This window comes from Leptosomus discolor, chromosome 4 (assembly GCF_034619465.1).
Source record: "Leptosomus discolor isolate bLepDis1 chromosome 4, bLepDis1.hap2, whole genome shotgun sequence".
In the NCBI taxonomy this organism is placed as follows: Eukaryota; Metazoa; Chordata; class Aves; order Leptosomiformes; family Leptosomidae; genus Leptosomus; species Leptosomus discolor.
Genome location: NC_141394.1, coordinates 28,110,249 through 28,136,671, shown reverse-complemented (window position 1 = coordinate 28,136,671; position 26,423 = coordinate 28,110,249). Strand labels below are relative to the sequence as shown.

Below are 26,423 nucleotides of genomic sequence, written 5' to 3'. Positions count from 1 at the left end.
TGTCAATACCTTAACTGTTCCAGTGGATAAAATCAGCTTGAAAAAAATCCTGGAGGTGAAACAGAATTAACAGCTGGTGAGAGGTGCTGGATAAGAAGTCCAAACAGCTATGGAGCAATCTCAAAGCTATTTTGAAGCCTCCTGCCCTGATATTTCATCAAAAAGTGGCCCTTCAAGAGCAAATTGCTGGCACCCAGACGTAGGTGAACCTTACACACAGATGAACAAAAGAAGCTGTTTGGGAATAATCAGCAAAAGGGAAGAGCACCTGTGAAAGCATCCTCAGTAAATAAATATTTTTCCAGCCCCGCTCCTCCCTCAGCAATCAGTCTGCTTCCTGGACGAGGGACTTGTTAGCCCTGGAAATCCATCCAAACAGATAAGCTACACCTCGGTTCACCTTATTTGTTGCCAGATCTTCTGTCTCAAAAACACTTAGTGCTCAGCAACTCTTAATCCAAATGTCAGCCTTCTCTCTCCTCCGCTCAAATATTTCACATTGTTTGGAGTGACGAAAATCTTTGCAGGGGTTTTCAGAGCTGCTCACAGCCATTGCTGCAGACCTGTCCTGCTCCTGGTCTTTACTATGGGCACTCCACCCTTGAAACATTCATTTTGACTTTAAACAGGGATCTAATGACACATCAAGACTCTAAGAAAAATTGAGAGGGTAAATAAATGCTTGTTGCATTTTAAATGACAAAAAGGAGATGGGATAATGTAAAGTAACAACCAGTCTGTGAATTATCCATGACTTCAGGCAACATTTCACAGAAAACTCATTTGAGTACCTGGAACCCACAAACTAATCAGGGTCTTAAAATTGCTGGTGGGCTCTATTCAGAATCTCTTTTTACTGTAGCTTGACCAAAATTCTGCAATAATCACAAAAAACCTCCTCATTTGATCAGAGAGAACATAAAATAACCTTATTTCAAATGCTGCTACTAATGCTTTGGCATGGATTTTAACAGCTTTTCTAATATTCATTCTCCCTGTATCAAGTCCTTTGAACTTGTTATTCCAAAGTAAAGCTGAAAGTAGAAAAAACTGCATTAATTAGATAACAACAGAGAAAAACAACAGAGTAATTGGCATGTCTACCTCAATAACTATATGATTGTTTCCAACATGCAATACTTCATTAGGTTGAATTACGAACAATAGAGACTAATTCATATTGATTAAATGTGAGAAAAAAGATGACATTAAATAAATGGCAGGTCAGTTCCTACTGCATAAAAAGTGAACTGTGCTGACTGTTTAGGTAAGTCATGTTGAAGTCGAGTTGAAGGAGGAAGCAAATTTGTTCAATAAGCAATCCCTATTGATCCTGGGAGATGTGGACATAAGAGAAAAGATCAGGTGTGCAAATGAACAGGGCCTGTGCTTAAGTCCTCATGTGCATGGACAGACACCATCCAGAGAAGTAATCCAGTATGACCTCCTCCTGATCACTTCTTCCTTGGATACTACTTGGACTAAATTGTGCATTCGTTGTCCCTAAAAATCTCTAAATCCTGACGGATATTTTTGATTACTATGGTAACTGTTTTGAGAGGAGCTGATACAATCAGAGAAAACTGCCACCAGACAAACTAAATCAATCACTGTTGTATTGGTTTTATCGGCTCTTTCATACTCACACAGAGTTAAAATAGGAAAATTGAGAGCCTGCCTGCTCACATAGCTGTAGTCATACTTTGTATCAACAAAGAGACTTTACCAACCGGTTTTCTGTTCAGGTCTGCTGCAGATCCCTGCGATTATCAGTGCCACCTCCTGGTATGGAAACATACTGAGATCCAGCCATGCAGGAACAGTAGGATGAAGAAATGTAAAATATCCCAATCCTAGCTTCCTACTCAATTTTTGTTGTTCTCTGCAGCCTTTTATAAACAGCTATTTATTTTAGAGACAATAAAAAATTTAAATATTCTTGTAGCTGTGAAAGAAAGGGCAGGGGAGCTGTCAAAGGCAAGAGGTTTCTATAAATTACCCTTCCCAGGATATCCATAACAAAACTAAACCCAAACCAGATACATGTTCATCAAACCAGCCGACGCTGAATGAGAGAAAGCTTGGGAGTTTAAAGGTTTATTCAGAAATGCCTGTATACATTGCAGAACTGAGGAAATTCTTATTGCAGCATTTATGAACCTTGGACACAAACCCTGAGATTTTGATTAAAGATTTGAAACAGGATTTTTCATGTCCCCACAGCTCAGGTATACAATTTACATAGATTTATCCAGGCAAACGAAAGGGAAAGAGACAAGGCTACAGGTTAGGACACAGTTGCTGGCAGGAGACAGAAGAACAGGACTCTGCTCAGCACTCTGCCAACTTTCTTTCTCAAAGTGACCAAAGATGTGCCATTACTTCCTGTGGCAAGTTGGATATTGTCCTCAGCTACTGTTTACTTCAGTATCCTTATCACCTTCAAGCAAAACCCCTCCAGTGGTTATTCCTGAGCTCCCCCATGGGCACTGCTTGCCACCTGGGCTGGGTCACACTGTTGCCAGCCTATTTACAGAAGCAAACTCTCAAAAATGCAGGTAAGGGGAAAATTGACATATACCAAATGAAAGTGAACAGTCTCAAAAGTCGAAGTGCAGGATTTATTTTTTCAGCGATACTTTATCTCTTTTCCGTCTATCTCACACAGAGCCTCACAGTACGAGAAATCGCAGACTCGGGTCTAAAAAAGCAGTGGTCCTCTCCCTGTGCCCCCATATCAAACACATTTTTGCTAGTGCTGGGGTACCAAAAGGGCCTGAAAGTCAGCAGAGCAGACAGCCTCTCACTCCAGGAGAGTGCAGTGAAACATGGCTCAACTTGGCCAGGAAAGGGCAAATGCATGTTGTCCTGCCCAGCAGTGCCCGCTTAGTCAACCCAAACGTTGACCTTGGTGGCACAAACCTGGGCAGATTCAACAGCAGGAGTCATGAGTGAGGTTTCACATGTCCCAAGCTCTGTAAATTGACTTGGGTCACTATTTCCTATGAAAAAAATTACGCAACCACTTGTTCGCTCTCTGTCCATGGAAAGAAAGAAATGTCATTAGGAGGCGGTGTTCTCTTGCACTTAGGTTAATAGGTCTCATTTGCTCTACCAGTGTGGAGGGAGGCAGAACCAATGGAATAACTTGTAATTCTCCTTTATAATTAAGATAATGTGCTGCTCTGGCCCTCAATCATATTTTTGGATGCTGCAGTGTCCATGACACATCTTGGAGAGATCGCAGCTGTGATTAAACATTTTTGATAACCCATAAATATAACATTAGTTGCCTTGGTTAGGTTTCTGATAACATAATTCATTTCAGATCATTCAATTAGTGCAGACAAAGGGGCTCTTTCCAGGAGACATAATGTCATTGTCTCTGGAAAGGAACGTACTTCCCAATGACTGTTTATCACTCTCTAATTACAGTGCTATAGCAGCCATGCTGTATATTACAAGGAGTCCTTTTTGAGCCCAAGGATCCAGCAGCTCTTTGTTTTAATTTATTTTCCTCTTAAATACCTCCTGCTATTTAAGCAATAATGCCCTGTAAATCAATTGTTAGCAGCAGTTAATGACTGGTTAGTTAATTAATAGCTGAAAGCAAAGCTGAGAGTGTTCGCCACTCTAACAAATCAGCAGACATTAACTGTGGGATTATTGCTAACATACCCTATAATCAATGGCTTTTTGCAGCAATGGGATAGCCTATGTACCATTTAAAGAAGGTACCCGCTGGGTTGCAATAGGTGGTGCCATTAGAAAAAATAGTTACCGACTTGTGGGTTGAGCCACATGGCCCTAAGCAGGCAGCAGGGTAACAGTGTTGGTGCCAACACAGCTCGGTTGTAGGGTCTGGGGCCCAAAGCCCCCATTGGTTTTGGAGATATGCTCATGCAACCTTCTCTTACGGCGGTGCAGCTTTGGCCACAGCCTAATGCGACCTGGGAGGGATGGTGTGCAGGAGAACATGCCAGGCACTACAGGAGAGGTTTGCACAGCCTGTGCTTTCCTTGCAGCGAAAAGAGCCCTTACGCATGGGACAGGCTGTGCAGGCGCCATGAAACCCATCGTGGGATGGCTGCAGCAGAGACGGGGCCGTCCCTGCACTCCCCCGGCTGCCTCTGCCATAGCAGTTTCAGCTCAGAGTCCTGCAGACACCTCAGACTCATATGGAGTTCAGCAGGACCCCAACTACTGAAATGGGGAGTTGCACTCTTGCCAGCAATACAACAAAAAAGTCTTGGGTTTTTGCCTGTGTTCGAATCTGATTATTCAGAGTATTTAGGGGTGTCTGTGTTCTGCTGGAGAGCTGCATTAAAATGTTTTTAATGCAACAGTCTGCTCTGCTGCTCTCTCCAAGGGACAGATTCTCAGATAATCTCTTTTCACAACATTCTCAATTAATATTTATATAAGCCTGTTTTGTCTCTTATCTTCCACAAAATAAGGTTTGGAGTGATGCTGCCATGGAGAAAGAAGGAGAGTCTAAAGCAGTCAGTAATTGATGTTCACAAAGAGAGTATGTGTAATGGACCAGCTGGTTATTATGAACTAACATACTGCAGTATCTTCAATACAGAGGATGGTAACGGAGAATAAATGTTGACATTTTCATGGTGAGCAATTCAAGACCATCAAATCAAACAATTTCTGGCATATAGTCAAAGCAATGTTAAAATGGAAACTTGAGCGATAAGAACATTTTTACATATTTTTTTTCCCTGAGTAGAAATGTGCAGCTGTAAGAAACCTCATGGCATGAGTTCCCCACACTAACACAGAGCCAGGGCTTCCCAACAGGCACCGTCTGACTTGTCTTAAGGAAAAAAAAAATAATCAGCAAGGAGTACCTTTGCATGACTGCGCCAGCTCTTCTCACCCTCACATTAAGTGGTAAATCAAGATAATTTCTGCTTGTTATCCCCTCCATGACCAAAAAGAACAATAGCTCACTGTCTCGTTCACAGCCACTACCTCTACACTGGACGTCTGCTGCCATGTTACTCTCTCAGCCTTCCTTTTTTTGAAGTGAGAAAACCCAATTCTCTTGGCATTTCCTCACAGCTAGTATTTCCTGGTGTCTTACATTCTGAATGCTTTCCCTGGATTTTTTCAGCTTTCTCTTCATCTGCAGAAAAAGGTGGCACCCACAACTGGATGCAGTACCATGGCTAGAAGCCAAGGAAAGAAAATAATTGTGGTCTACATCTCAAGGATGATGCTTCTATTCCTGTAACCCAGAACTTTTCATTCATGATTTCCTGCAATCCTCATGTCTTTTACAAACATGTTGCTGCCTTGTTATTCCTCCCCGCCCCGCCCCCATATAAAGTCTCTGCATTTCTCTTTCCCAGGCACACCACTTTGACCTGTTCCTGACAGAGTTTCATTTAAGTATTTGGGAGTGGTTTCTCCAAGCAGGGAAGATTCAGATTCTGGCCTCCTAGGGTTTGCAGCATCTCCTACTTGTGTCATACACAGGTTGGGTTTGTTTGCTTGTTGTTCAGTTGTTAATAAAAACTATTAGAAGAGGATATAAGACAAACTGCTGAATAACCTACTTGAAATATCCACCCTGACAGTGATCCAGCACTAGCTGTTGCTGCGGAGCTATTCTTCAACAGGCTGTGCACCTACCCCATTGTAATTATATCTATAACATTCTTTAACCTGTCGTATACGTCAAAAAGCATTACTAAAAATCAAGCACCATTGCATTTGCTGCTTCCTCTTTATTCACTAGACATGCTACCGTGACAAAGAAGGAAATTAGATTGATTTGATATCAACTGTTCTTGACAAGCCTGTTTTCCTTTTTTTTTTTTCTTTTTTTTTCTTTCCCATCACCATATCAGCTGGCTACTTGCAAATTGATTGTTTAATGATTCGTTCCCAAATCTTTTAAGGACCTAAGTTAGATTGACATGTCCGTAATTCCTTGGGTCCTCCTTTTTCCCCTCTTTAAACTATAATACACTATGTTTGCCCTTCTCTTGTCTTCAGGGACCTCCTTTTTCCTCTGAGAGTTCTTAAAGATAATCACTAATGGCTCAGCGATTGCTTCAGACAGTGCCTTAAGTACTCTGGGGTGGATTCCATCAGGCCCTGCTGACTAGAGTACATCCATCTTATCTAAATTTTCTTTAATCCATTCCCATGCCCTTCCAGTTTGTACTTCTGCCTCCTTGTAAAAATTAAGTTTAAACAAGTGGTTGTGTCCCCTGGCGACCAATACATGTAATAATTCAAATCAATTAAGCATTCTTCAGTATATCCTGTAATATTTACCAAGGTTTATATTTCTGTTCTCCATGTTACAATTCTAAAAAAAACCCAAGCACATCAACCCCTGCTCATTGGCTGCTAAACTGAGACACCACTCTTAAGGAGAGATTCATGGCTGAGGATGGAGCAGAAAGAGGAAATGTGACTAAAACACTGTGGTTTTTCATTCAGAACTTCAACATCCTCTGATAGACCTGTGCTGATCACAACAACAGGTTTCCATTTCTCCCCAAGCAGTTCCTAAAATGTAACTGGCACCTTCATATCTGTCCATAATGAACAACTATGGTACTTTGAATTTGGGAAACTGCTAGGGCAGTTGTCTAGACAAGCTCTAAATTACAACATACTAAGTCCATCTGTTATTTGTTTTTAAAACATCGAGATCTGCCAAAAGTCATGGTGGGTTTTCCATGCAAGTACTAGGTGGAAATCCACTTCCTTTGCTCTGTCAGTCACCTGACACTATAGTACCTAGTGGGAAGATAACCTGGATTTCCACCTGTGATAGCCATATAGAACAATCTTTACTGTTGTCTCTAATAAAGTTTTTTTGGCCACTTTTCTCTCGAGTAGTTCACAATAGTTACAGAGCTGAGTGACAGTACTTGCATAACAAGGCTCACTCTAAAGCAGGGTGTTTGTACAGACAACACTCAGATTTGTTTTCATTACCAATTAGAGGGCTTTCTGCCAGAATAAAAAAATATTTCACAACAGCAATTACTTTTCAGAAGTCTGCAGGTTTAAGCCCACCCCATTCCCAACAAGTCAAAATAATTGCAAGAAATCAGCTTTTAAACGAAGAGCACTTGGCCCAGGTGAGTTTGACAAAAAGTAAGCAAGAAGCAGAAGAAAGCTGGAGAACCAGTGAAGACGCTCTCCTGTCCTCACTGTCTCCTCCACATGCTCAAGTCTTGCCATGCATGCCTTCAACCCTGCTAGGCCTGGATGACCAGGCAGTGTTGTTCGTGGCTTGAAACCCTGCTCACAACTCTCACATGAGAATTTACCCACAGTGACCCAAATATTTGTGACTCACCTGCAAGCATCCTCTTTACCTGATGTTGAATACAAAGAGATGTTAGGATATGAGTTAGGGTAGCCTATGGGGTTGCTCACTTCCTTGTCTTCTCTGTGTCTAGAGGAATATTTGAGATTTGTCCTCAAGCTTTTCTACTTCTTAGTTTCACGTGTGTGGCTAACACATTAAACTCAAGGTCCAGCTATGCCAAAGTCTGAATTTCAGTGTATCATTACCAGCAATTGCTGTGTCTTTCTGAAACAAGGCAGCCCAAAAAAATCTAGGATAAAGCTCGCAATGGCTTAGAATAAGCATTATCATTTGAAGGGTTCTGTCTCTGGAAACGCACATTTGGAGGACATAGGTAAAGCAAAAATTTAATCCTTCTTCCGAAAATCCTTTCCTCTACAGAAAGAATGACATTGGCATTTGAAATGAGAGCTCGCTTAAGAATTTTCTAACCACATTTTTCATCAAAAAAGTATGATGACTCAAAACTGACCCTTTTTACAGTAACTATCTGTTTTGATGAAACTCACTGGCAGCATTGCTGAGGTCTAGAACAGAAACTACATGAAATTCAAGAAGGAGAGAGGCACACCACAGAGCTGGCAATTGCCAGTTGGAAGGGAATTCACCTAATACACAAGATACTCCCAACTTGCGCTTACAATTATCCATGTCCTATATGAATACAATGATCACCAGACCTACCTTCTGACAGAATATTTTCAAAACCCCCACAATAGACTAACTCACTGCCACTTAAATCAAATTAGATTATAAATTCTTATCTCTGGGATGTTGTCCCATGGAAAAATAAAATTTTGAGCAATATTTGAAAGAATTATCTACCAGATACAACTTTCCTGTAACACCTCAGACTTATTTTCTCATTTCCTTCTTGGTCTGGAAACAGCACTGTACGGTTCCTCATCTGGGACAGTTGGCTGACATCTGTTCTCTGCTGCTTGCTTGAAATAATTACTATGTTCATCTGTTTTTTTCTGAGTTTGGAAAAACCATATAAAAGGAGTCATTTTTGTCTCACAAATCTTCGATACCTCATCTGATATACAGACATAAATGCTGCCTAAATGGCCCTTTTCTCTGAGTTTTACTGCCATCCTCCCTTCTTACCCCATGCTTGTTGATTCCACTATTTTTTCAGAAATTTTATTTTGAAGGACCCTCAGTCTAAAAATGTTCAATTTTTTAGATTGAAGAATCTGCCCAACCTACACTCAGGTTATTATCTCTGAATTTAAAATTTTTATAATCTGTTTGAGAATGACTGTATTTTCATGCCTAATTTTAAACTCCTACTTGTAATTTTGTTTTCTGTTATAAACCCCCTGCATAACTCCTTGAGTGGGAAGATGATAAACAATATGCTTCCCCATTGCCATCTTCCTCAAAGTTCAGTAACTCAGCAGGCCAACTTCAGCAGGAAGCTTCAACTTGTCAGTTTTCCAGTTCTTGAAGCACTGGAGAGGCCAAGACTATAAATTAGTTTAAGAATCATTTGATAACGACCTATCAAACTGACAGGATGGCTTTAACCAAATACTGAGTCAGTTTAGAAGAATTCGTTATTTTTTCCCATTGTCTAGATTTGCAGTAAATCTTTGAATTGATGTTTTCACAGTAAGTATCAGTAACAAAATCAAGTAAAGACCACCAAAATGAGGAACTTTGAATTGTTTATTAATATCTGTAGAAAGCATTGTTATTTCTGGGAAAGTAGAGTTGCCCATAGAGCTTTGCTCCCCACCAAAGTCTCCCTAGACAGGACCCTTATCTTCTCTGCATGAATTTACTCATCAGCAAACTTGACTATTCTCATTGTCTTGAGTAAACAGTGCTGCTTTAGTGATTTTTAATGCTACACTTCCAGTCCTTAGAATGGTAAATTTTCCAGTAGAATAAATTCCCTACTACTACATGATGGATTCAGAGCTTCCCACTGAGCTGCTCGATAACTGTTTAAAAAAGGCAGGGGGGATGCATGTGTGTGGAATTCACTGTTATCTTCATGGGGAGGAAGAAAGTATAGCTCTTGGATCAAGCAACTGTCCATGGCATCCAATTATTTCTTTTCATTGTACAAAAGAGGCGGGGGGAAGAAAAGAAAACATAAAAGAAAATTAGCTACATCAATTTACACATTGATTGCTGGCTGGGGTTTCATTTTGGTTGCCCCTGGGACTGCAGCATCAGTAGGAGCAGTTACTTAGTCATGAACGTTCTACACAGCAAGTAACTGGATGGCTCTGTGTGCTTTTTTCTGGTCTCTCGGTTGTGTGAGGAGGAAACCTGGCTCCCCGTAATCACTCTGCCACTGCAGAGGACACAGAACTCATTCCTACAGCACATGAGCTAATACAGCCTTTATTATATGGTTCCCCAAAATGAAAAGAGCCTCTTGGCTGTGGGATCTTGGAAATCAATATTATCCAAAATACAATTCTAGCACATCACCTTAACACTGCTTTTTAAGCTTCTTTGAACTCAAAACACTTTGAATCTGGAAAAAAAAAAAAAATCTATAATGGGCTCCTGATTACAAAACCCTCATTACAATATGATCGCATATTAAAGCTGCAATCATGCTCAGCTTCCCCTTGTGCCAGAAGCCCTATAATGGAGCAATAGGGCCCTTTCTCAAGTAGCAGTTATAAAAAACATAATAAAAAAATACAGTCTAATAAGTTGTCAGGAGCAAAAGGAACAATTCTGGCTCAAATCAGAAGAAAACATCAGAGCAGGCCAGAAAGCCACGGTTAGCTCATACGCTAGTCACTGTTTTCAGCCAGAAAATGACATTAAACAACCTCTCCTTATTTAAAAGTTATCTCTCTGAAAATGAGTTTGTTCCTCTTTGTAAAGCATACTGTAATTAGCCACTGATGCAGAAAAATAGTTATTGTCAGAATGTAATATCTCAAACTAATCATCAATGATTGCAGTTGCACATAAGCAAAAAAAAAAAAATCTGAATTCCTATGCAAAAGGATGGGCTTTTCAGCCTGGAAAAAGGGAAGGCTCCGGTGAGACCTTGTAGCGGCTTTCCAGTACCTGAAGGGGACCTACAAGAAGGACAATTTTTACAAGGGCTTGCAATGACAGGACGAGGGGTAATGGTTGGAAGATGGAAGAGCACAGGTTTAGGCTAGATACAAGGAAGAAGTTCTTTACCCTGAGGGTGGTGAGACACTGGAACAAATTGCCTAAGGAAGTTGAGGATGCTCCACCCCTGGAAGTGTTCAAGACCAGGTTGAATGGAGACTTGAGCAACCCAGTCTAGTGGAAGATGTCCCTGACATGGCAGGGGGGGTTGGAACTAGATGATCTTTGAGGTCCCTTCCAACCCAAAACATTCTATGATATGATTCTATGAAAAGGGAATTGCTCTGTGTTTGATTAAGATGACTTTAAAATACAAATTCTAATGCAAAGTCAACATTTTTTCAACATGTTGATTTTGACTGAAACAAAATGTTTCTGTTGTGTATGTTGAAGCAAACCAAAATATGTTGCTTTGAGTCCCTTCAAGGTGAGACAGTATTTCTCCATTGCCTAACAGTGCCTCCCTGAGCTGTGGTTTCCGTGTTCTCCACATCCTCTGCCACAGTGGAACTTCCCATGCAACATGTATTTCCTATGATGCAGCTTAGGCCGCAGATAAAGAAACTTATGGTAGGTTAGTTCTCACCAGGAGGCTGTCCAGCCCCTGCAGGACTGCAGGATACAGCTGCTACACACACCATTTGCTTTCAAGATGGACAGATACAGCATGGTTTGGGGAGCTGTAGTAGGGAGCACAAAATATGCATCACCCAGTAAGCATTTTGGGGGTGGTACCGGTCAACGTTGAACTCACTTAAAATACAGTAGTAGCACAGAGTTCTGTGCTACAAACATGAAGATTTCAGTCTATGCTAACCCCATGGTAAATTAAACATTTCCTTTGCATTTTCCATTCTGGAGAAACAGAACTCTCCCTTTGTAAAAGTTTGATCATGGAAGAACTAAGTTTTAACATGAAATTCCTGACAAACAGAATTTACAAGTAAATGGTGGAACTGTGTGAGCCTAACAGCTGCTACTCAGCTGCTAAAGTGTCCAGTAACAGATTAGCAAATTTTCACAATCAGAACTGTAATATCAAGTGCAAGAGGGCTAAACTGATGGCAGACAGCAGACCAAGATGGTACTGGCTCACAGTCCCTTACACAGCCTCTCCTCCATAAAATAAAGAAATTTTTTTGCCTTCAGATGAACCTCTTTCACTTGAAATAGTCACACTCCTTAAGACCCTCCCTGGCCCTCCCAGACATTCCCGGTGACATCTTGCTCCCCCAGCACTGCATCAGTCTTATAGAAGACCTCATGGCCAGCGTGCTGAGACTAAATAACACTGTCATCTTTTCTAAGGTAGCCTCCACCCTGGAGTCTGAAGCAGTATTTTTCCACTTTACAAGCTGCACACAGTGCATTGTCTACAGCAGCTTGTTTGAACATCCCATCCCCTGGGACAGACATATTCAGAGGGTAGCCTCTTGTGCCACCCCACCTGTTCCTCCTCCCCGTTCAGCTGAGCAGAGCCAGGGGACCATCACGGCAAAACAGGGAGCTACAGTTTAGGCATAGCACTGCTGTGCCTCGGCACTGCATTAGCCTCCAAATTGAAAGGAAAATGAACAAAAGTAGCACAGCACATCTTAATCTTCACCCCTGGTAGTGACAGCTTTACTCAATTTTAGTCAGCTATTGAGTAATCAGAATGAATTAAGCATCAGAATGAAGGACTGTGCCAGGATCCAATAAAGCAGTAGGCACTGGAGTACTTCAGGGAGTCACTGCACATCTCCCTCTTTGTTATGCCCCCCAGGTTCCCCACTCCTGCCATCAGACAGCACCTCTGGGCAGCTCCAGTCCACCAGGAAACCAGCTCCTTCTGCCACACCTACCACCATGTTTCAGAAACAGCTGTCAGTCCAGCTTGGCTCCACAGGACCATTATGCATACATGCCTGCCTGTCTTTATCTGCTTTGAAGGGCCTAACAAGGCGGCTAAAAATTGTTATTAACTCCCAGCAAGTCCATCTCACACCTTTAACCGAGAGCAGTGCTTGCACATGGTCAGCACTCCCAATCCCTCCTGTGCTCCACCAGCTGCGACAGACATGATGGGACACATAACTTCTTTGGAAGGCCAAAGGCAATTTCTCCTTTATACATCCAAGAGGAAGGGAGCAGCCTCAGAAACACTTCGCTCTGCGTTTGCACTTCTCAAAAAATTACTAGCTGCTTTCAAAGGACTTTGGTCTTGAAGGTCATCTCAGTTGCAGTCTTCACATACGGAAGGATTGGATATTGTTGGCTGCAATAAGGAGGGGCTTTTTGTTAATGCCTAGGACCTCCCTGTGGTCCTGACTTTCAGCCCCCAATTCTGTGTTTTGAACATCGTGCAAGCCATGAGGGTGTTTACAAACGCAAACTTCCAAGCATGTCAGAGCACAAATTAGGACAGCTCTCGTGAAATCTCTGACCTTAACTGCATTTTACCACTGCCATTAAACTGTCACACATGGGCTGTAATCTACAGTAATTCCATCTAACTGCACATACAAGGCAAACAGTTAATGGCTCCTTCATAAATCCTGACAGCCGAGCAGTACGCAGGCTACAGACACAGACTCTGCTAATTAAGTCGAGCACAAACCTTCTCTTTACAAAACCAATACATAACTATTTCCCTGGGAATGGGACTGAAAGCGCACAATGGAAAAGGTCCATGGGAGACTAGAAGAGGACATCCAAAGGAAAGCGAGTTTCAGCGCAGGGTGGTTGGTTTCTCGTGGCTGTGGTATCTTCCCCGACACAGGGCAATCCTGGCACATGTTGATTCTGGTTAGAAAATAGATTTAGGCAGTTTATGGTCAAATTTATCCTGAAAGGGTTGGAAAACACTTCTGAAAACTCTGAAGAACTTGTAAACAGCTTTTGATTATGGATCATTACAGAACTACCCTGATCCAAGACCCTATTTTTTTTCCTCCAACCATTATTTGCCTCCTCCCACCTGAAACACCCCCACCCCTTGGCAACTCCCTCTTGAAACTCTTTGCAACATCTCGAGAAATTCAAATGCCTGCTCTTAGAGGAAAATAGTTTCTAATTAAACATACTGCGTGGGTGTGAATGAAGCTAGGCCCACTCCTTGCCTTGCTGATGTCAATAGAAAAATGTTTTTCTTTTTTACCATGAGCAAAGGCATGGGTAATGGGGCATTGCTCCTAGATGTGGTTTTGAAGGAACCCTTGGTTTGTCAGTACTGACAATTAACATGGTTTTTCTTTAGGTTTGGCAAAAAAAGCCTGAAGTTTCCTAATTTTCAGACTTAGAGTCCAGGCTTGACTGTGAGGGTGTGTGCTAGAGGGCCAGGAGAGCCTTCCTGAAGGTCAGCATGCCCAATGGGCAACAGCTAGCCAAGAAGCTGGATTGTTTGGGTAAATGATAGCTACTTACAGGTCCACTTGGAATGTGAGCATCAGGGCAGAAAATCTTAAAAATCTTCCTCTACACCACATCAGAAATGATTTTTTGGGTTTTGAATCAAATTTAAGTATTCGGGGAGTGCTACATGGCGTTTTCATGGCAAAATAGGTTATTTTGCAGACTAAAAATTTACTTAAATTGTTTCAGATACATGCCGTTGTTGATCTGAGGACTGAGTTCAAAAGATAATCCTATATTTCCACGTTTTTCTCTTTCTATTATAATTCTTCCACAGAAACATCTGAAAAATGAAAGAAAACATTGTAAGTGCAGACAAATAGACACAAATCTCACCAAACATCACAACATACTATAGAAAGCTGAATATAGAGCACATTTTCCTTTCATCTAGGTGGCAGTCCCCTCAGGCCAGAGGAGCTGTAGATGGTGTTCAAGCTCCTGATTTGATCTCCACCTCTCCAGTTTCCCCCTTATCTTCTTTCACACCATTAACAACAGGTCTCTGCACCACTCAAGCAGCGCAACAGCAGTTTGACCAGTGTGGTTGTAGGTTACATTTGGTGGTAGCTCCTCAGAAAATACCCATTTGGAAAATTCGAGGATTAAAAATAACGAGCTGAAAGTTTTGCATAACACTGCTAGGAACTTCGTAGTTTGAGATAACTTAGCTTTACAACAGCACAATGGATCCCAGTGGCATTAGAAGAGAGGTGCTGCCTCTACTCCAGATAGGCCTTCTGCACTCCATGCAAGAAAAGCTGAGTGTGCTGGTGGATTATAGCACCTCATATTCCATTTAAATTCTCAGTTATGAACACTAGTTATTTTTGCAACAGTAGCTGGTAAAGTTAGGGCCTGTGAAATAGGAAGAAATGAGAAATTTATTGTATTTCAGTAACACAGAATTACATTTCCCTTGTAGAGCTACTCAGACTCTCAGGGGAAAAAAAAAAAAGGAATAAATAAGTAGCTGATATCCAGAGTTCCATCCAGTCCTATATGCTCAAAGTTCATATTCCTGCATCTTACAATATATTTTCCTTCAGAGCTTAGCCTGTCTGGAGATGTGAAAAAGGGATCTGGTTTTCCATTTTGATGAGGCTAGCACTTCTCAAAGTTCACCTATGAATAATGTCGGCAGGGAGACGTTCATCTAGCTGATTCAGAAGACACATTTGTGTCAAAATCCATCCTCCTGATTTTCACTGAAGTACTTTGATATGCTGTGGTACTTCACAAGACTAAAATAAATGCATTTCGTAGCTCTCACTTCCCCCAACTCCCACCTTCCCTATAACTACATTTCCATTCTTTTTTTGCAGAAATACCCAAGGCTGCTTTTGTTTTTCTTAACACAAGGCTCAAGATAATTTGAAGACTTCTCTCTTGAACTTGTTTCCTCACAAGCCATAGCTCATCATCACAGCAGCATCTCCCCTGCACAAGAGTGGCTCTAGGGCCTTTCAGGTGCTGAGTTTCCCAGCAGAAGAGAGTGGTGCCAAGACAGTATATTTTTTGCAATAATTATGCCTTTTTTTTTTTTCTTCCCTCAAACATAAACATGTCACATAAGTTTCTCTGATTTAAGGCTCAGCTGGGTTTTTGGAAAAAAAAAAAAAAAAGTGTTTTCCCTTGTCTGTAAAGGACATCATGGCTAAATTTTTGCATTATCACAGGATATACTTGGGCACTTTAAAACATCATGCAGATGAGAGACTAATCACCTTCAGGAATACCACTGAAATTGTGGCTCCAGCTGTTTTAACTTCCTACTCAGCCCCTTGGAGGAGTGATTAAAGCCAAAGTCAGAGTGATTTAGATACAAGGCTTAAAGGTATTCCCTCCCACAGCTGCCATCCTAGCAAACATTTTTCTTGCAGGAAAGGCAGAAGACCAAGCTGCATGACCATCCTTTAGCCACCCTGGTTCGCAGTCAGGATGTGATGCAAACCAGTGATCACTGACTTTATACTACGTTGGCAGTGCCTGAAACAGGTACATTTTCTTCTCCCACCCCAGGGAAATGGGCAAAATAGGGGCAGACAGCCAGAAGGTGCTGAAGGGAAATCTGCTGCAGGTTCTGGTAAAACCTTAGGTAGACAGCACTAGCCCTGAGCTGCATGTTCTCATTAAACTAAACAGGGAAACCTTTCTCCTTTTTAGCCCCTGTGCAACAACAAGAGGACCTCTGGAATGGGCAAGTGTCAGGGACAAAGCATCCTTTAACCCTCAGGTTCTCAGCAGCCACCAACGTGGCTAGCAGTACACTGGACCAAATTAGCTACACTTAAATGGCATTTCACATCGACTGCTTGAACTCCACAGTATATGAAGTTCATGACATTAATACTTATTAGAATAAGTTGAAGGATACAAGTGGAATAAAATACATTTTTTACTAAAAGAATATTTTTTCCATGTGTAAGGATGAGCTTTACATACAGCACAGAAATGCTCTAATGATATATGAGAAAGGGACAAAACTATTGATAGCAAAGGACAAAAGTTTTTTTATGTTAACTGAACAGCATTATTCCTCAGACTTTTTAAAACTGAACCAGTTCCATCTGGCTTAAAGAATCCTCCAGTACTATGTTTCTGTATCATGCCAGGAAAGATTTGCTGTGCCCCTGGGATAGGAGCTGGACTCCTACAGATGTCATGTAGGAAAGCAGAATAATGACTATAATGGGACAAACAAGAGCAAACAAGAGAGACAAAAAGAACAGAGGCATTCTCCAACCCTTGCTCCCCCCCCTTTTTTTTAAACCAAATTTGAATTTTACTTACATAAAAGTGCAGAGCAGATCTTGTTTCATCTTGGATTTCTGTGACCTTGTCACAGCAGAATGGCTGGGCTTAGCCTGTTTGCTGTGTTCATCCAGTATAGGACATAATGAGTACTAGAAATCTGTGAACTTGGGGGTCTGGAGGTTGAAATACCAGACTAATCTTACCAGTTTATGCATTTCAAATAACCATTATAGTTGCTGAATTCTTACTCAGCTTAAACTTCATGGGGGTGACTACTAGCTTGCTGCACTAACACCAGTGTTGTAGGGTTGCACATGCGCTGCATGGAAAAACAAGTCCCCACCCTGCTCCCCACATGCCTGAGCTGCTCCCAACCTGAGATGCAACCTGTCATGCTGATTGGAGAAAAGGAATTTGCCCTGAGCACAGATGTTCCTTTGTCTCTTCAGGAGAAGAGATTTTTTTTTTTCCTGAAAACAGTTTCATTTGCTAAAAAAAATGTGGAGGTCTGGGGTTGGGATAGTTTAGAGCCTGAGTAATACAGATTCCCCACGCAATAGCATCCGGGCCCCTTGGGAGATTTTGAAGACCACAGGCTTACTGTCAATGCTAGCCCAAAAACAAGCACACAAAGCGCTGCTGAAGAACATGAGGTTTCTTTGGTCCTGCAGTGAATTTAAAGTGGAAGAAGGGTCCAGGGACAGGAAACAAATGACAAAATGGGGGCATCTTGTCAGTTGTGAGAGCTCTACCTGAGGATCCTTGAGTGACCAGATAAGTCCGATTTCCTGAAAGCAGAAGGGTGTGGAGACAGAGTGGATGTATGGAACCAGCAGAGGAATGGGGGCTCATCCCTGTTTTGGCATCCCAAGAAAACACAGGGAGATCTTTTCACTGGGACTCAGTACCCTGGCTCATTATTTCTCATTCTAGGAAAAGTTTTATCATGTCAGCAAAATGATTTGTGGTATATAACACTCAAAATTTTGATCTGAAAATAGCCAAAGTATCACAGTGGTGATTTGATCTAAAGTAACACGAAACAGAGAAAAAACACTCATGAATCAGTTCATTTTTCTCTACCCAGAGTCCCTGTTTTCACTGTGCTGATTTTCCCAGAGGATGCAGCACACACACACACAGATGTATGTCCTTGTCATTGTACCCCTCATGCCAGGTGTCAGCTTTGTAAGATGACCTTCACTACCCCCCATAGCTGCCCATTCTAAACTGATCCATCACATATGGCCCCCCACTTAAACATACTGGGACTGAAGATATCCATGGGGTTTCCACTGAAGTGCTGGAGAGGAATGAAATTCAACTCTGGCAGAGAGTCTCTCTCTTTCAGCATTAGTTCTTCCCAGTTTGTAGCTTCTTCCTCTCTTTTTTCGCCTCTCTACAGGGGAAAAATAGCCCAAGCAACTTACATAGAAGTTAGCCACTGAGTAAAATTTCACAGCTTGCTACAGGTTTCACAGAATGACTCAAAGAGCCTATTAATTTGCTTTTCAGATTTTGTAGGTTTAAAAAAAGAAATGTCTAGCAAGTTCTACAGTCCTTCTACAGAGCCCTACTGTGTTATGTTACTCTCAGAGGCAAGTCTTTCTGTTCCTTTTCTCTGCTAGAAACCCACCACCTCCTCCACCTTAATTCAGATTTTACTTCTGACAGAGCAACGCGAGAGGCACCACGGCTTCCTCGAGGGGCTGTGCACTGGTCCCAATGAACAGCAGCACAGAGTGGAATCGCCAGCGCCCCGGGAAAGTGCAGTATGACCTCTCCACACTGTCAGATGGAGATGTGCTCCCTCACTTGCACAGACCGCTTGGTCTCAATTTCCTTTGTTCGAGCTCAGGACCAGCACAGCCTTGTTCTATCTCAGGCTGCCTGTCAAAACTAGACCGAGCAAACAAAGGAGGTTCATCCAGTTTTGAAATGAACTTAATTTTACTTTAGAGAGAGAAGGGTGGGGAGAATCTAGCCTGTGAGTCTCTGAAAAACACTGATTAAATATAACTCACTCCATAATGATTTGTTGCCATCTCTCGACAAAGATGATCTGGCACTTGCAGCTTCCACTGAATTTCATTTCTATTGTAGCTGTACTTGGGAGAAGTGACAGGGCAAGGATATTAATACATCTTGGGGCTGAGAGAGCGCCATTTTTCAAGTAAGACAGAAGCAATGAGTGTTTTGAACACTTCATACTTCAGTGAAATCCAATTTTCTGTCACAAGTCTCGCACTGAAGCAAGAATGCACTTGGAAGTCAGAGCCTGGGCCAGGGCATCTATAAACTGCATAGGACAAGAATGCTTTCTGTGCCTTTGTTGCTTGCAGATGTACCCTTCGGCCTGCAGCAGGAGCGAGCATTAGCCATTGGTGCAAGGCTTTGTGCTCAGAGGGCTTTGTAGAGAATCCAAATTGCAGCTTCCAGTTCCCTGCAGAGGCTGAAGAAAATGGCTGTGAACTCCCATGCTCAAGTGGCTCGGGAACAACCTGTGCCTTCAAAATTTCAAGAAGGTAGGGCATCTCTGCTGAGACCACAGCTGATGAAGGCAAGCTTGGCCTTCAGCTGATGTAAGCTCTGGCCAGCAGATTTCTGCATTTAACCCTTGGAGAGACCCCTGTGCCACGTCGGCTTGCGAGCTCCATTTGACCCCAAGGGAGACAGGCAAGTGTGAGAGCCAAGGGTTGGATGGAGGGAGCCCACGTTGATGGGTTACAAACTTGAATTGTTTGGAATGGGACAGCAGGCTGTAATCTTTTGACCAAATTTGTCCTGGCAAAGAACATGATAATAATAACAGCCCTCTTAGAAGGATAAAGGCAAATCCCAGCATTGAGGCCGGTGGGATCTCCAAATTCTTCATGGCTTAATCACAGCAAAGCAGCCAACCATGAGGGTAGTTCAGAAGGGGTATGCGACGAACGTGCTGGCCTTGCAATACAGCAAACCTACAGCTATTTATTATTTCCTAGCTGTTTTGTGGATGTGAGACCACAGTGGCAGCAGCAAGACACTGCAGCCCTGGCTTCTCAAATCCAACACCCTGAAAGTGTTAGTGGAAGGACTCCCATTGCCCTCCCATTAAGGGCAATTCCTTAATGCAGAAGTCTCTGCTTCTTGGACTGAAATATTTCATTATCTTCACCTGAATTAGATATAGCTAAGCCCTCAGATTGTGTCCAGAAAAAGTAATATGCATTTTACCTCCTGCCCAATTCACGAGTATAAACAAATTAGAGATACGCTTTAAGCATGTCATAAACCACTCCTGTCTTAAATTTATGCAGTCTTAATAGCACTTCATTTAGAATAAACTCCCAAGTGAGACAAACACAGATAGAAAATAAGGCTTTTGCTCTCCTGGAAACAAAATATGTACTTTTGTCACTACCAAATAACAAGAACATTAGTACAAAACATCGGGAAACATTTAATAAGACATAAACAGACAATTTAGTAAAAAGAATGTATAAAGGCAAATTTTTTCTGTCTGGAGAAGAATCTGGGAGAAGCCATGCCATGCCACACCAGAGACCTGTGCGTGGCCCTGGTTGTCTCTTCCACCTCCTCACCCCAGGAGCTGGAACCATGTACAAGCACAACTGCCTGTTTTCTAAAATAGGGTCAGTGACCTGAATGCAGGAGCTGCTGGAGATTGAAGCTTTGTTTTATTAATCAGTTTTCATGCATTTAGTTGAGGATTAGCATAGGCTGCCAGCTTTATCAGCATTAATTTAGAGTACCTTGAGGTATTGAGGACAGAGCTGTCTGCTGCTCATATAATGTCAGCTCATCACCCTCGCCCCCCTACTCCCTGCCTGCTAAGGATTAAGAAACCATTAGGCCAAAATGAACACTTCAGATATGCACCACTCGTTAAAGCTTTGCAGTCACAGCAGAGTGGAAAGGAAAACATGCCTAAAGCAGCACTTCCAATTACCTTTCAGCCAGAGGACGGCTGGGGCTGCAGTGGCAGGGTCAAGCAGCAAGCCCTGTGCACGTATGCTACTGTAGGCCTGTCCACCCCCCAAAGAAAAACTCGTGTCTCCACAAAGGAGCACAACCTCCTAATAGCACAGAGGCCCCCAAAGTTCATTACTGGAAGCATCACGTCTTTAAACAACAAAGCTGAAAAAATAAGTGAGAAAGATGAGAGATACATCCTTTAGGCTGCAGCACACAGATTCGTCAGATGCCTGTGCAGCTCACTTCCCTGCAGGTCACCTACCTTCTAGCTGGCTAACCACCTCTTGCCAAAGGAAGTCCAGCAAACCTGAAGAGCCATTCACTCTACTTCTGTCCCGCTGGTACTTTTGATGGACTTTTTGCCACAACAAAGGTTTCTCTGCTATTGCAATCTGCATGAACCCTAGGTACCACCTCAGGAGCAGAAGGTACCACAGAACAGTTTGCCTACAGCCTGAAATAGTCAGCTGTAGCTGTAACAACAGAGCAATTAACACCTCCCTAGTTGAGCAATTAATGGTTCTCTACTTCAGAAGGACACCTGGGCATAGATCTGCCAGAAAAGATGAACATCTCCGCTTATCATCTAAATCCAAGGATGCCTGAATCGGCAACCACCACCCCTATTTGCAAACATCTCATCCTGCCTGAATCCAGGCAACAGGTCAGATGTTAGCAAGAAGTCCACAGGAAACACCTGGCAACATTGAAGCAGTTCCTGTGAAACTACATAGTCTCAGTCTAAAGCACCTGCCTCCTCTTGGGCTTGTTGCATGTGCCAGAAATATGGTCAGGTGTCTTCAAGCAGAAGGGCTGGGAACTGTGATTAGATCAGAGGGAGAATTTGGGCTCTGGGGGTGACTGAGCACCGTCAGAGGCCTCTTTCTGCCAGAGTGTATGGCAGACCTGGCAGAGTGACTGAACTCTTGTGTTTTCTGTAGTATGCTCCGGTTTCCTCTGGGATACAAGTATGAGATGAGAACAAATTAAATTCAGAGGTGGGTGCACCACCTGTGCAGTAACATTGACACCCTACCATAAAATAAAACCCTAAAATTTCTAGAAAGTCAGGATGAGGAGGATGTGAGTAAAAAGTAGCTACGGTTTGTCAAAACCAGGTTTCTTCAGACCAAAGCGCTGCTTGATCCAGGAGTCTTTTTGCCAACACTAAAGAAGAGTATGAAGAGCTACCTTGGGCCTGGCATATATCTCACCTGAAAACCACAATCCTACAGACAACAGAGTTTTATCTCGTGCATCCACATAGCTTGGGATCTCCCACAGCAACTGTGCTCCCCACTGACCCCTGCTAGAGACTGTGGCCCTCCTAGAGCAGCAGCCTCTCACCATGTCTCTGTTACAACCAGCTGATCGCTCTGCTCAGCAGCTGTTACTACTTCGGCTATTGTGGATGGAAAGAGATTCGAGAGGACCTACCTGATCCCCCGCACTGGTAGATTGGAAGTGGCAGTCACAGCATGCGAGGCACAGCAGCCTCTTCATCCAGCACTGCTGCAGCTGAAAAAAACCATGAGATAGAGCTATGAATCACAAGATATTTTCCCATGCTGGTGTACCTTCTTGGCTGGTCAAACCCAGGGCCAGCACATCTGGGCTGCCTACTTCTTAGGAACTTCTTATGAGAGGGTGCGTGTGTTTGTATCACTTGTAGATTTTGGCACACCTCAGAAGAATGGTCCCTGGAGTCAGGATTGTGACTTTGTACTGATCTTAGAAGTGCGGGAAGGCATTTACTGATTTATTATTTAGGCCTAAGACAAAAGCTCCCTTGACAAAATTATTCATGACCTATGGAAAGAATATGTTACGCAGTGTTGGACAGACTGGTCCCTAGCAGGAGGGGGCTGCTACTGACAGGAATGAACCAGCAGGTACTTAACATGTTTATGAGTATTTTGTACGGGGAGATGGGGTTGTAGACATCTGCCTTCATCAGTGCTTGAACAATGAAAGACGTGTTGCAGAAAGACACCTAAGTTCTCCAGGAGCAATTGTTGCAGATGTATACAGAGCACTAAAGCACAAAGGTTGCCTCTAAATCCTCAGACCTCGTAAGGAAACTAGTCGTGGTCCTGAAAAACAGCTGGCCAACAAATCAGGGCTGTGACCCAAGTTGATGCAGCTTCCGAATTGCAGCTGGCTCTGTTCCGTCTGGCTCAGGACCTGGGCAGTGACCTGCGTGCCTGCACCTAACTTTGTCATCATGCCCTGAGAGAGGCACCGTCAACTTCAACTTAAAACAGTGACAGTGGCCAGTGCTCAGCAGCAAATAAAGCCTTCTCAGGGATAAACTTCCCATTAATTGTTTCTTTGAAGTCCTATCTGGGGAGGTTGCCGTGAAATCCAGCAAGAGAGTAAGACAATTGCTCTCATGCCACATTGCGTGGCTTACCAGAGAGAGAGGAGCACAATGGTACGGTGAAGATAATTACTCTTTGTGAGTATGTGCCTGGTTTCAGTTTGTTTAAATGTCTAGCTCTTGGCCGTTGTATTGAATCTTGGTTTTATTATGGTCTTAAAACTTGTACAGCATGGCAAATTTTGTACCTTAATGGGAGATTTCATAATAAGGTGAAATACAACCATAAACGGCAGAAGCACAGGTTGCTCCCTGGCATTTACATATAGTGCTCTTTCATCTCATTAATTTTGTAAGCATTCAGGTTTGCCAGAAATCAGTGTAATTTATACTAAATCAGTAAAGCAAGCAAGCTGAAACACAATACTGAGGCCACTCTTCTACATTGCAAGTTACTGCAGACAGAAAAAATGGTTGCTTGAGGGAGGGAATGCTGGTGAGGACACTCAGGCTGTGCTGTTTCACTGACAAATATCTCACTGGACTCATACCAAGGGGAGTTGTGGGCAGGAGTATGACTATAAAACAGGGTCTGCGGCGGTGACACAGGGATGCTGTGGGCAGAAGCAGCACCACCCACAGTCTGAGATGACCGCTGACCCGTGACTCCAGACATCGAGTAGTGGTGTGCAATACCCTGTCTATGGTACACTTCTTTCCATACTTTTTTTCCCTCCGCTTGTTGAAGCAGTTCGAGTCTGAGGAAAGAAAAAGGCCAGCCTGTTTTGCTTTGTGGGCTTTATTCCTACGGGATGCTGCTCCTTAAAGAGCACAGCTGCATTGCTGTGAGGCAAACAAGCCCGCCCACCAGGGTTTGAGTTTGTTCTCTATGGGTGGCCAGATTATATTCCCTAAAAAACACCCCAAGAAAACCCTAACCTCACAGATAAATTACCAACAGGCATGTAGCACTTCCACACTTTCCACTTGCTTGTTCTGCATAACACCAGAATTTTATTTTTCTCCCTCTTTTCCATATGCATTTTTAACCAGCTGCATATCATTCCCATTTTAGAAAATATCACTTGGAAAAAAGAAGAGGGTGCAAAGAGATCTTGCTTTTTACTGCAGAACAAATACATTATCAGGTGTGATCCACAAGCCTAGTCCCCTTGGTCCACCAAGAAGGACCAAGTCTTTGCAGATTTGTTTTAATATTTTCTTCGACCAAATAGGTCATTAAAATGAGTATGTATTGATGAAGTCCATCCAGACCACTATGCACTGTTCCCCTGGGAAGGATGGTAATAAATGCTAGGGAAGGACCTAAAGGAAATAAGAAGGAGCATACCTATAAGTAATCCTACCTGTTCATCTTCCTCACACGGGGGTTGCCATTCATGTTACTGTGTTTGCTTCTGATGGGCAGTCAACGCAATATTGCTTCTGAGCAGGAAAAGTAGATTTCAGAAAGAAAAATGTTCAGCGTTATTGAACACATTCTTCTTTTTTTTCCCCTCTCTTTTTACAAACAGCTCAGCTAGCATCGTGCTTAACTTCCATAGCTAGAGGACACAGGTGGGCTCCTCTGCACCACAGGTCAGAAGTGCTGGGTAGCGATGAGAGGATCTACAGAGAACTGATGGACATTGCAAGTCAGTCGGCTCTGCATTACTCTCTGAGAATCCCTAATTTCCCAATTTCTAAATGCAGGAAGTGATAACAATGCCATAATTACCATGGAAGGGCATCAAAAAGCTTAATGAAGTAATGTTTGTCAAGCACTGGAGGCTCCTTGGGTGTTGTGAGTGCTTTCGTGGCGTTACTCCATCCAGTGCCGGTCTCTCACAAAATTACAGAAATGAAGGGCAGAATTTAAAAGCGGCTATTTCCACAGACCTTGGCTTCCTGACTTTGCAGGCTGCAGCACAAAGGCACCCCCAAGCCTGCTTGTTCAAGCCTGTTCTGAGGTAGTTAATACTTGCTAGGCGTTGAAATGCTCAGACACATTTCACCCTGAGGTATTTAGAGCCGTGATCTGCAGAGGCAAATGAAAGGGACATACTAGGAAACACATTAGAGTTCTTCTCTTCTTTCCCTTAATATTTTTGCACAGTTTCAAGCCAATGATTAACTTTCCATTAGCAAAAAAAAAGGGCTATAAATGACTGAGGGAACTTGCTAGGCATGCTCTTGAAATAACGGTTCGGGCTGAGCTGGCTTCTGCGCAGCTCCAGCGCTGATGCATACTGGGAATGCAGAGGCTATAAAGCATGCTATTACTGCAGTTAAAAGCCAGGCAAAACTTTAGCTCAAGGGAGCACAAAGACTGTTTTTTTTTTTTTCCTCCATGGTAACCGATCAACCAGATTAGGCAAGGCTGGAGTCAGCTGCCTGTGTGGCAGGCTGGCTGCCCACAGGGCACAAGCCAGCAGCCTGGCGGTGGTCTGTCTCCCTGTGGTGCATGGAGCTCAGATGATGGCCCGCAGCGTCCCTCAAGCCGAGCAAGAACAAGGAGTCTCAGGTGGAAGGGTAGGGAGTTCTGCGAAACAAACGCCCCCACCCAACAAAGAAAATCAGCAAAATAAAACAAAGCAAAAAAAGCCAACCAGGAAGATTAGAGCTACTGAGGGCCCTGAGATGGTGGTGGCTGTGGCTGACCACCACGGGTTGAAGCGGGGGGAAGTCCCCGGGGCGATAGGGCATTGAGCCGGTGCTGCAGCACAGTGAGGAGGGGGACGATGGGAGTCGGTGGCCCGCAGGAAGCAACTGTGCGGTTTGTACCCTCTGTCGATGCTGACTGTGGTGGTTTTGGCAGCCTCTGGAATGGTGAGCAATGTGGAAGGATGACACAGGTGGTGTGTCACCCATGCGCCGTGGTTTGGTGACCAGCTAATCTCAGCTTTTAGCAGTTGCTAAAAATCGGTACATACGGTAAAGCTCAGTATTTTTCCACTTGCTTTCAGCCACACTGGTGCTCAGCTTCTGTGTTAGGGCCCTGGATACAACGGGTGGCACTTAAATAAAATTGCTCACAGGAGCAAATGCTAATAAGTGAGGATAAGGATGGCAGAATCAGGTTCTTAACAATCTTGATAGAGACTGTAAGCAGCCTAAAGAGAAGCCTCATTCAGATGCCTCGGTATGCAGCCTTTTTTATTACTCCCACAAACCACCCACAACCTCCAAATTGCTATTCTTTAGAAACACCCTGCAGCATTTTCTGGTTTCCAATATACAGAGCAGTGCTGTAGGCTTAGCTGCTGGATTTGTGCATGCACATGCAAAAATAACTAATGGAGAGCTTGATCAGACAGCAGGATCTTTTCTCAAATGACACATTTTGGTACTAAAGGAAATGTATTCTGTTATCCTGCTAGCATGGAATAATGAAACCGTAGCTTTTCCTTCCCAGCTTTTTTGTCTTCCTCTCCTTTGAGTCTTGCAAAGCAGAAATGATCCCTGGCTTGTAGGCTGTAGCAGCCCACAGGAGCTTTGAGAATAGTGTCAGAAACCCACAAACCCACG

The 26,423-nt window shown here is 43.0% G+C and overlaps 1 protein-coding gene across 1 annotated transcript in view; it reads right to left on the bottom strand.

Moving 5' to 3' along the window:
* The window catches only part of EMCN (endomucin), a 110,320-nt gene extending 89,347 nt beyond the window's left edge, over positions 1–20,973 (bottom strand). The window contains exon 1 of the mRNA XM_086464798.1: positions 20,838–20,973. Coding sequence (XP_086320924.1) covers positions 20,838–20,973 — 136 coding nt within the window. The remainder of the gene's footprint in view (positions 1–20,837) is intronic.
* Between the last annotated feature and the right edge of the window lie 5,450 nt (positions 20,974–26,423).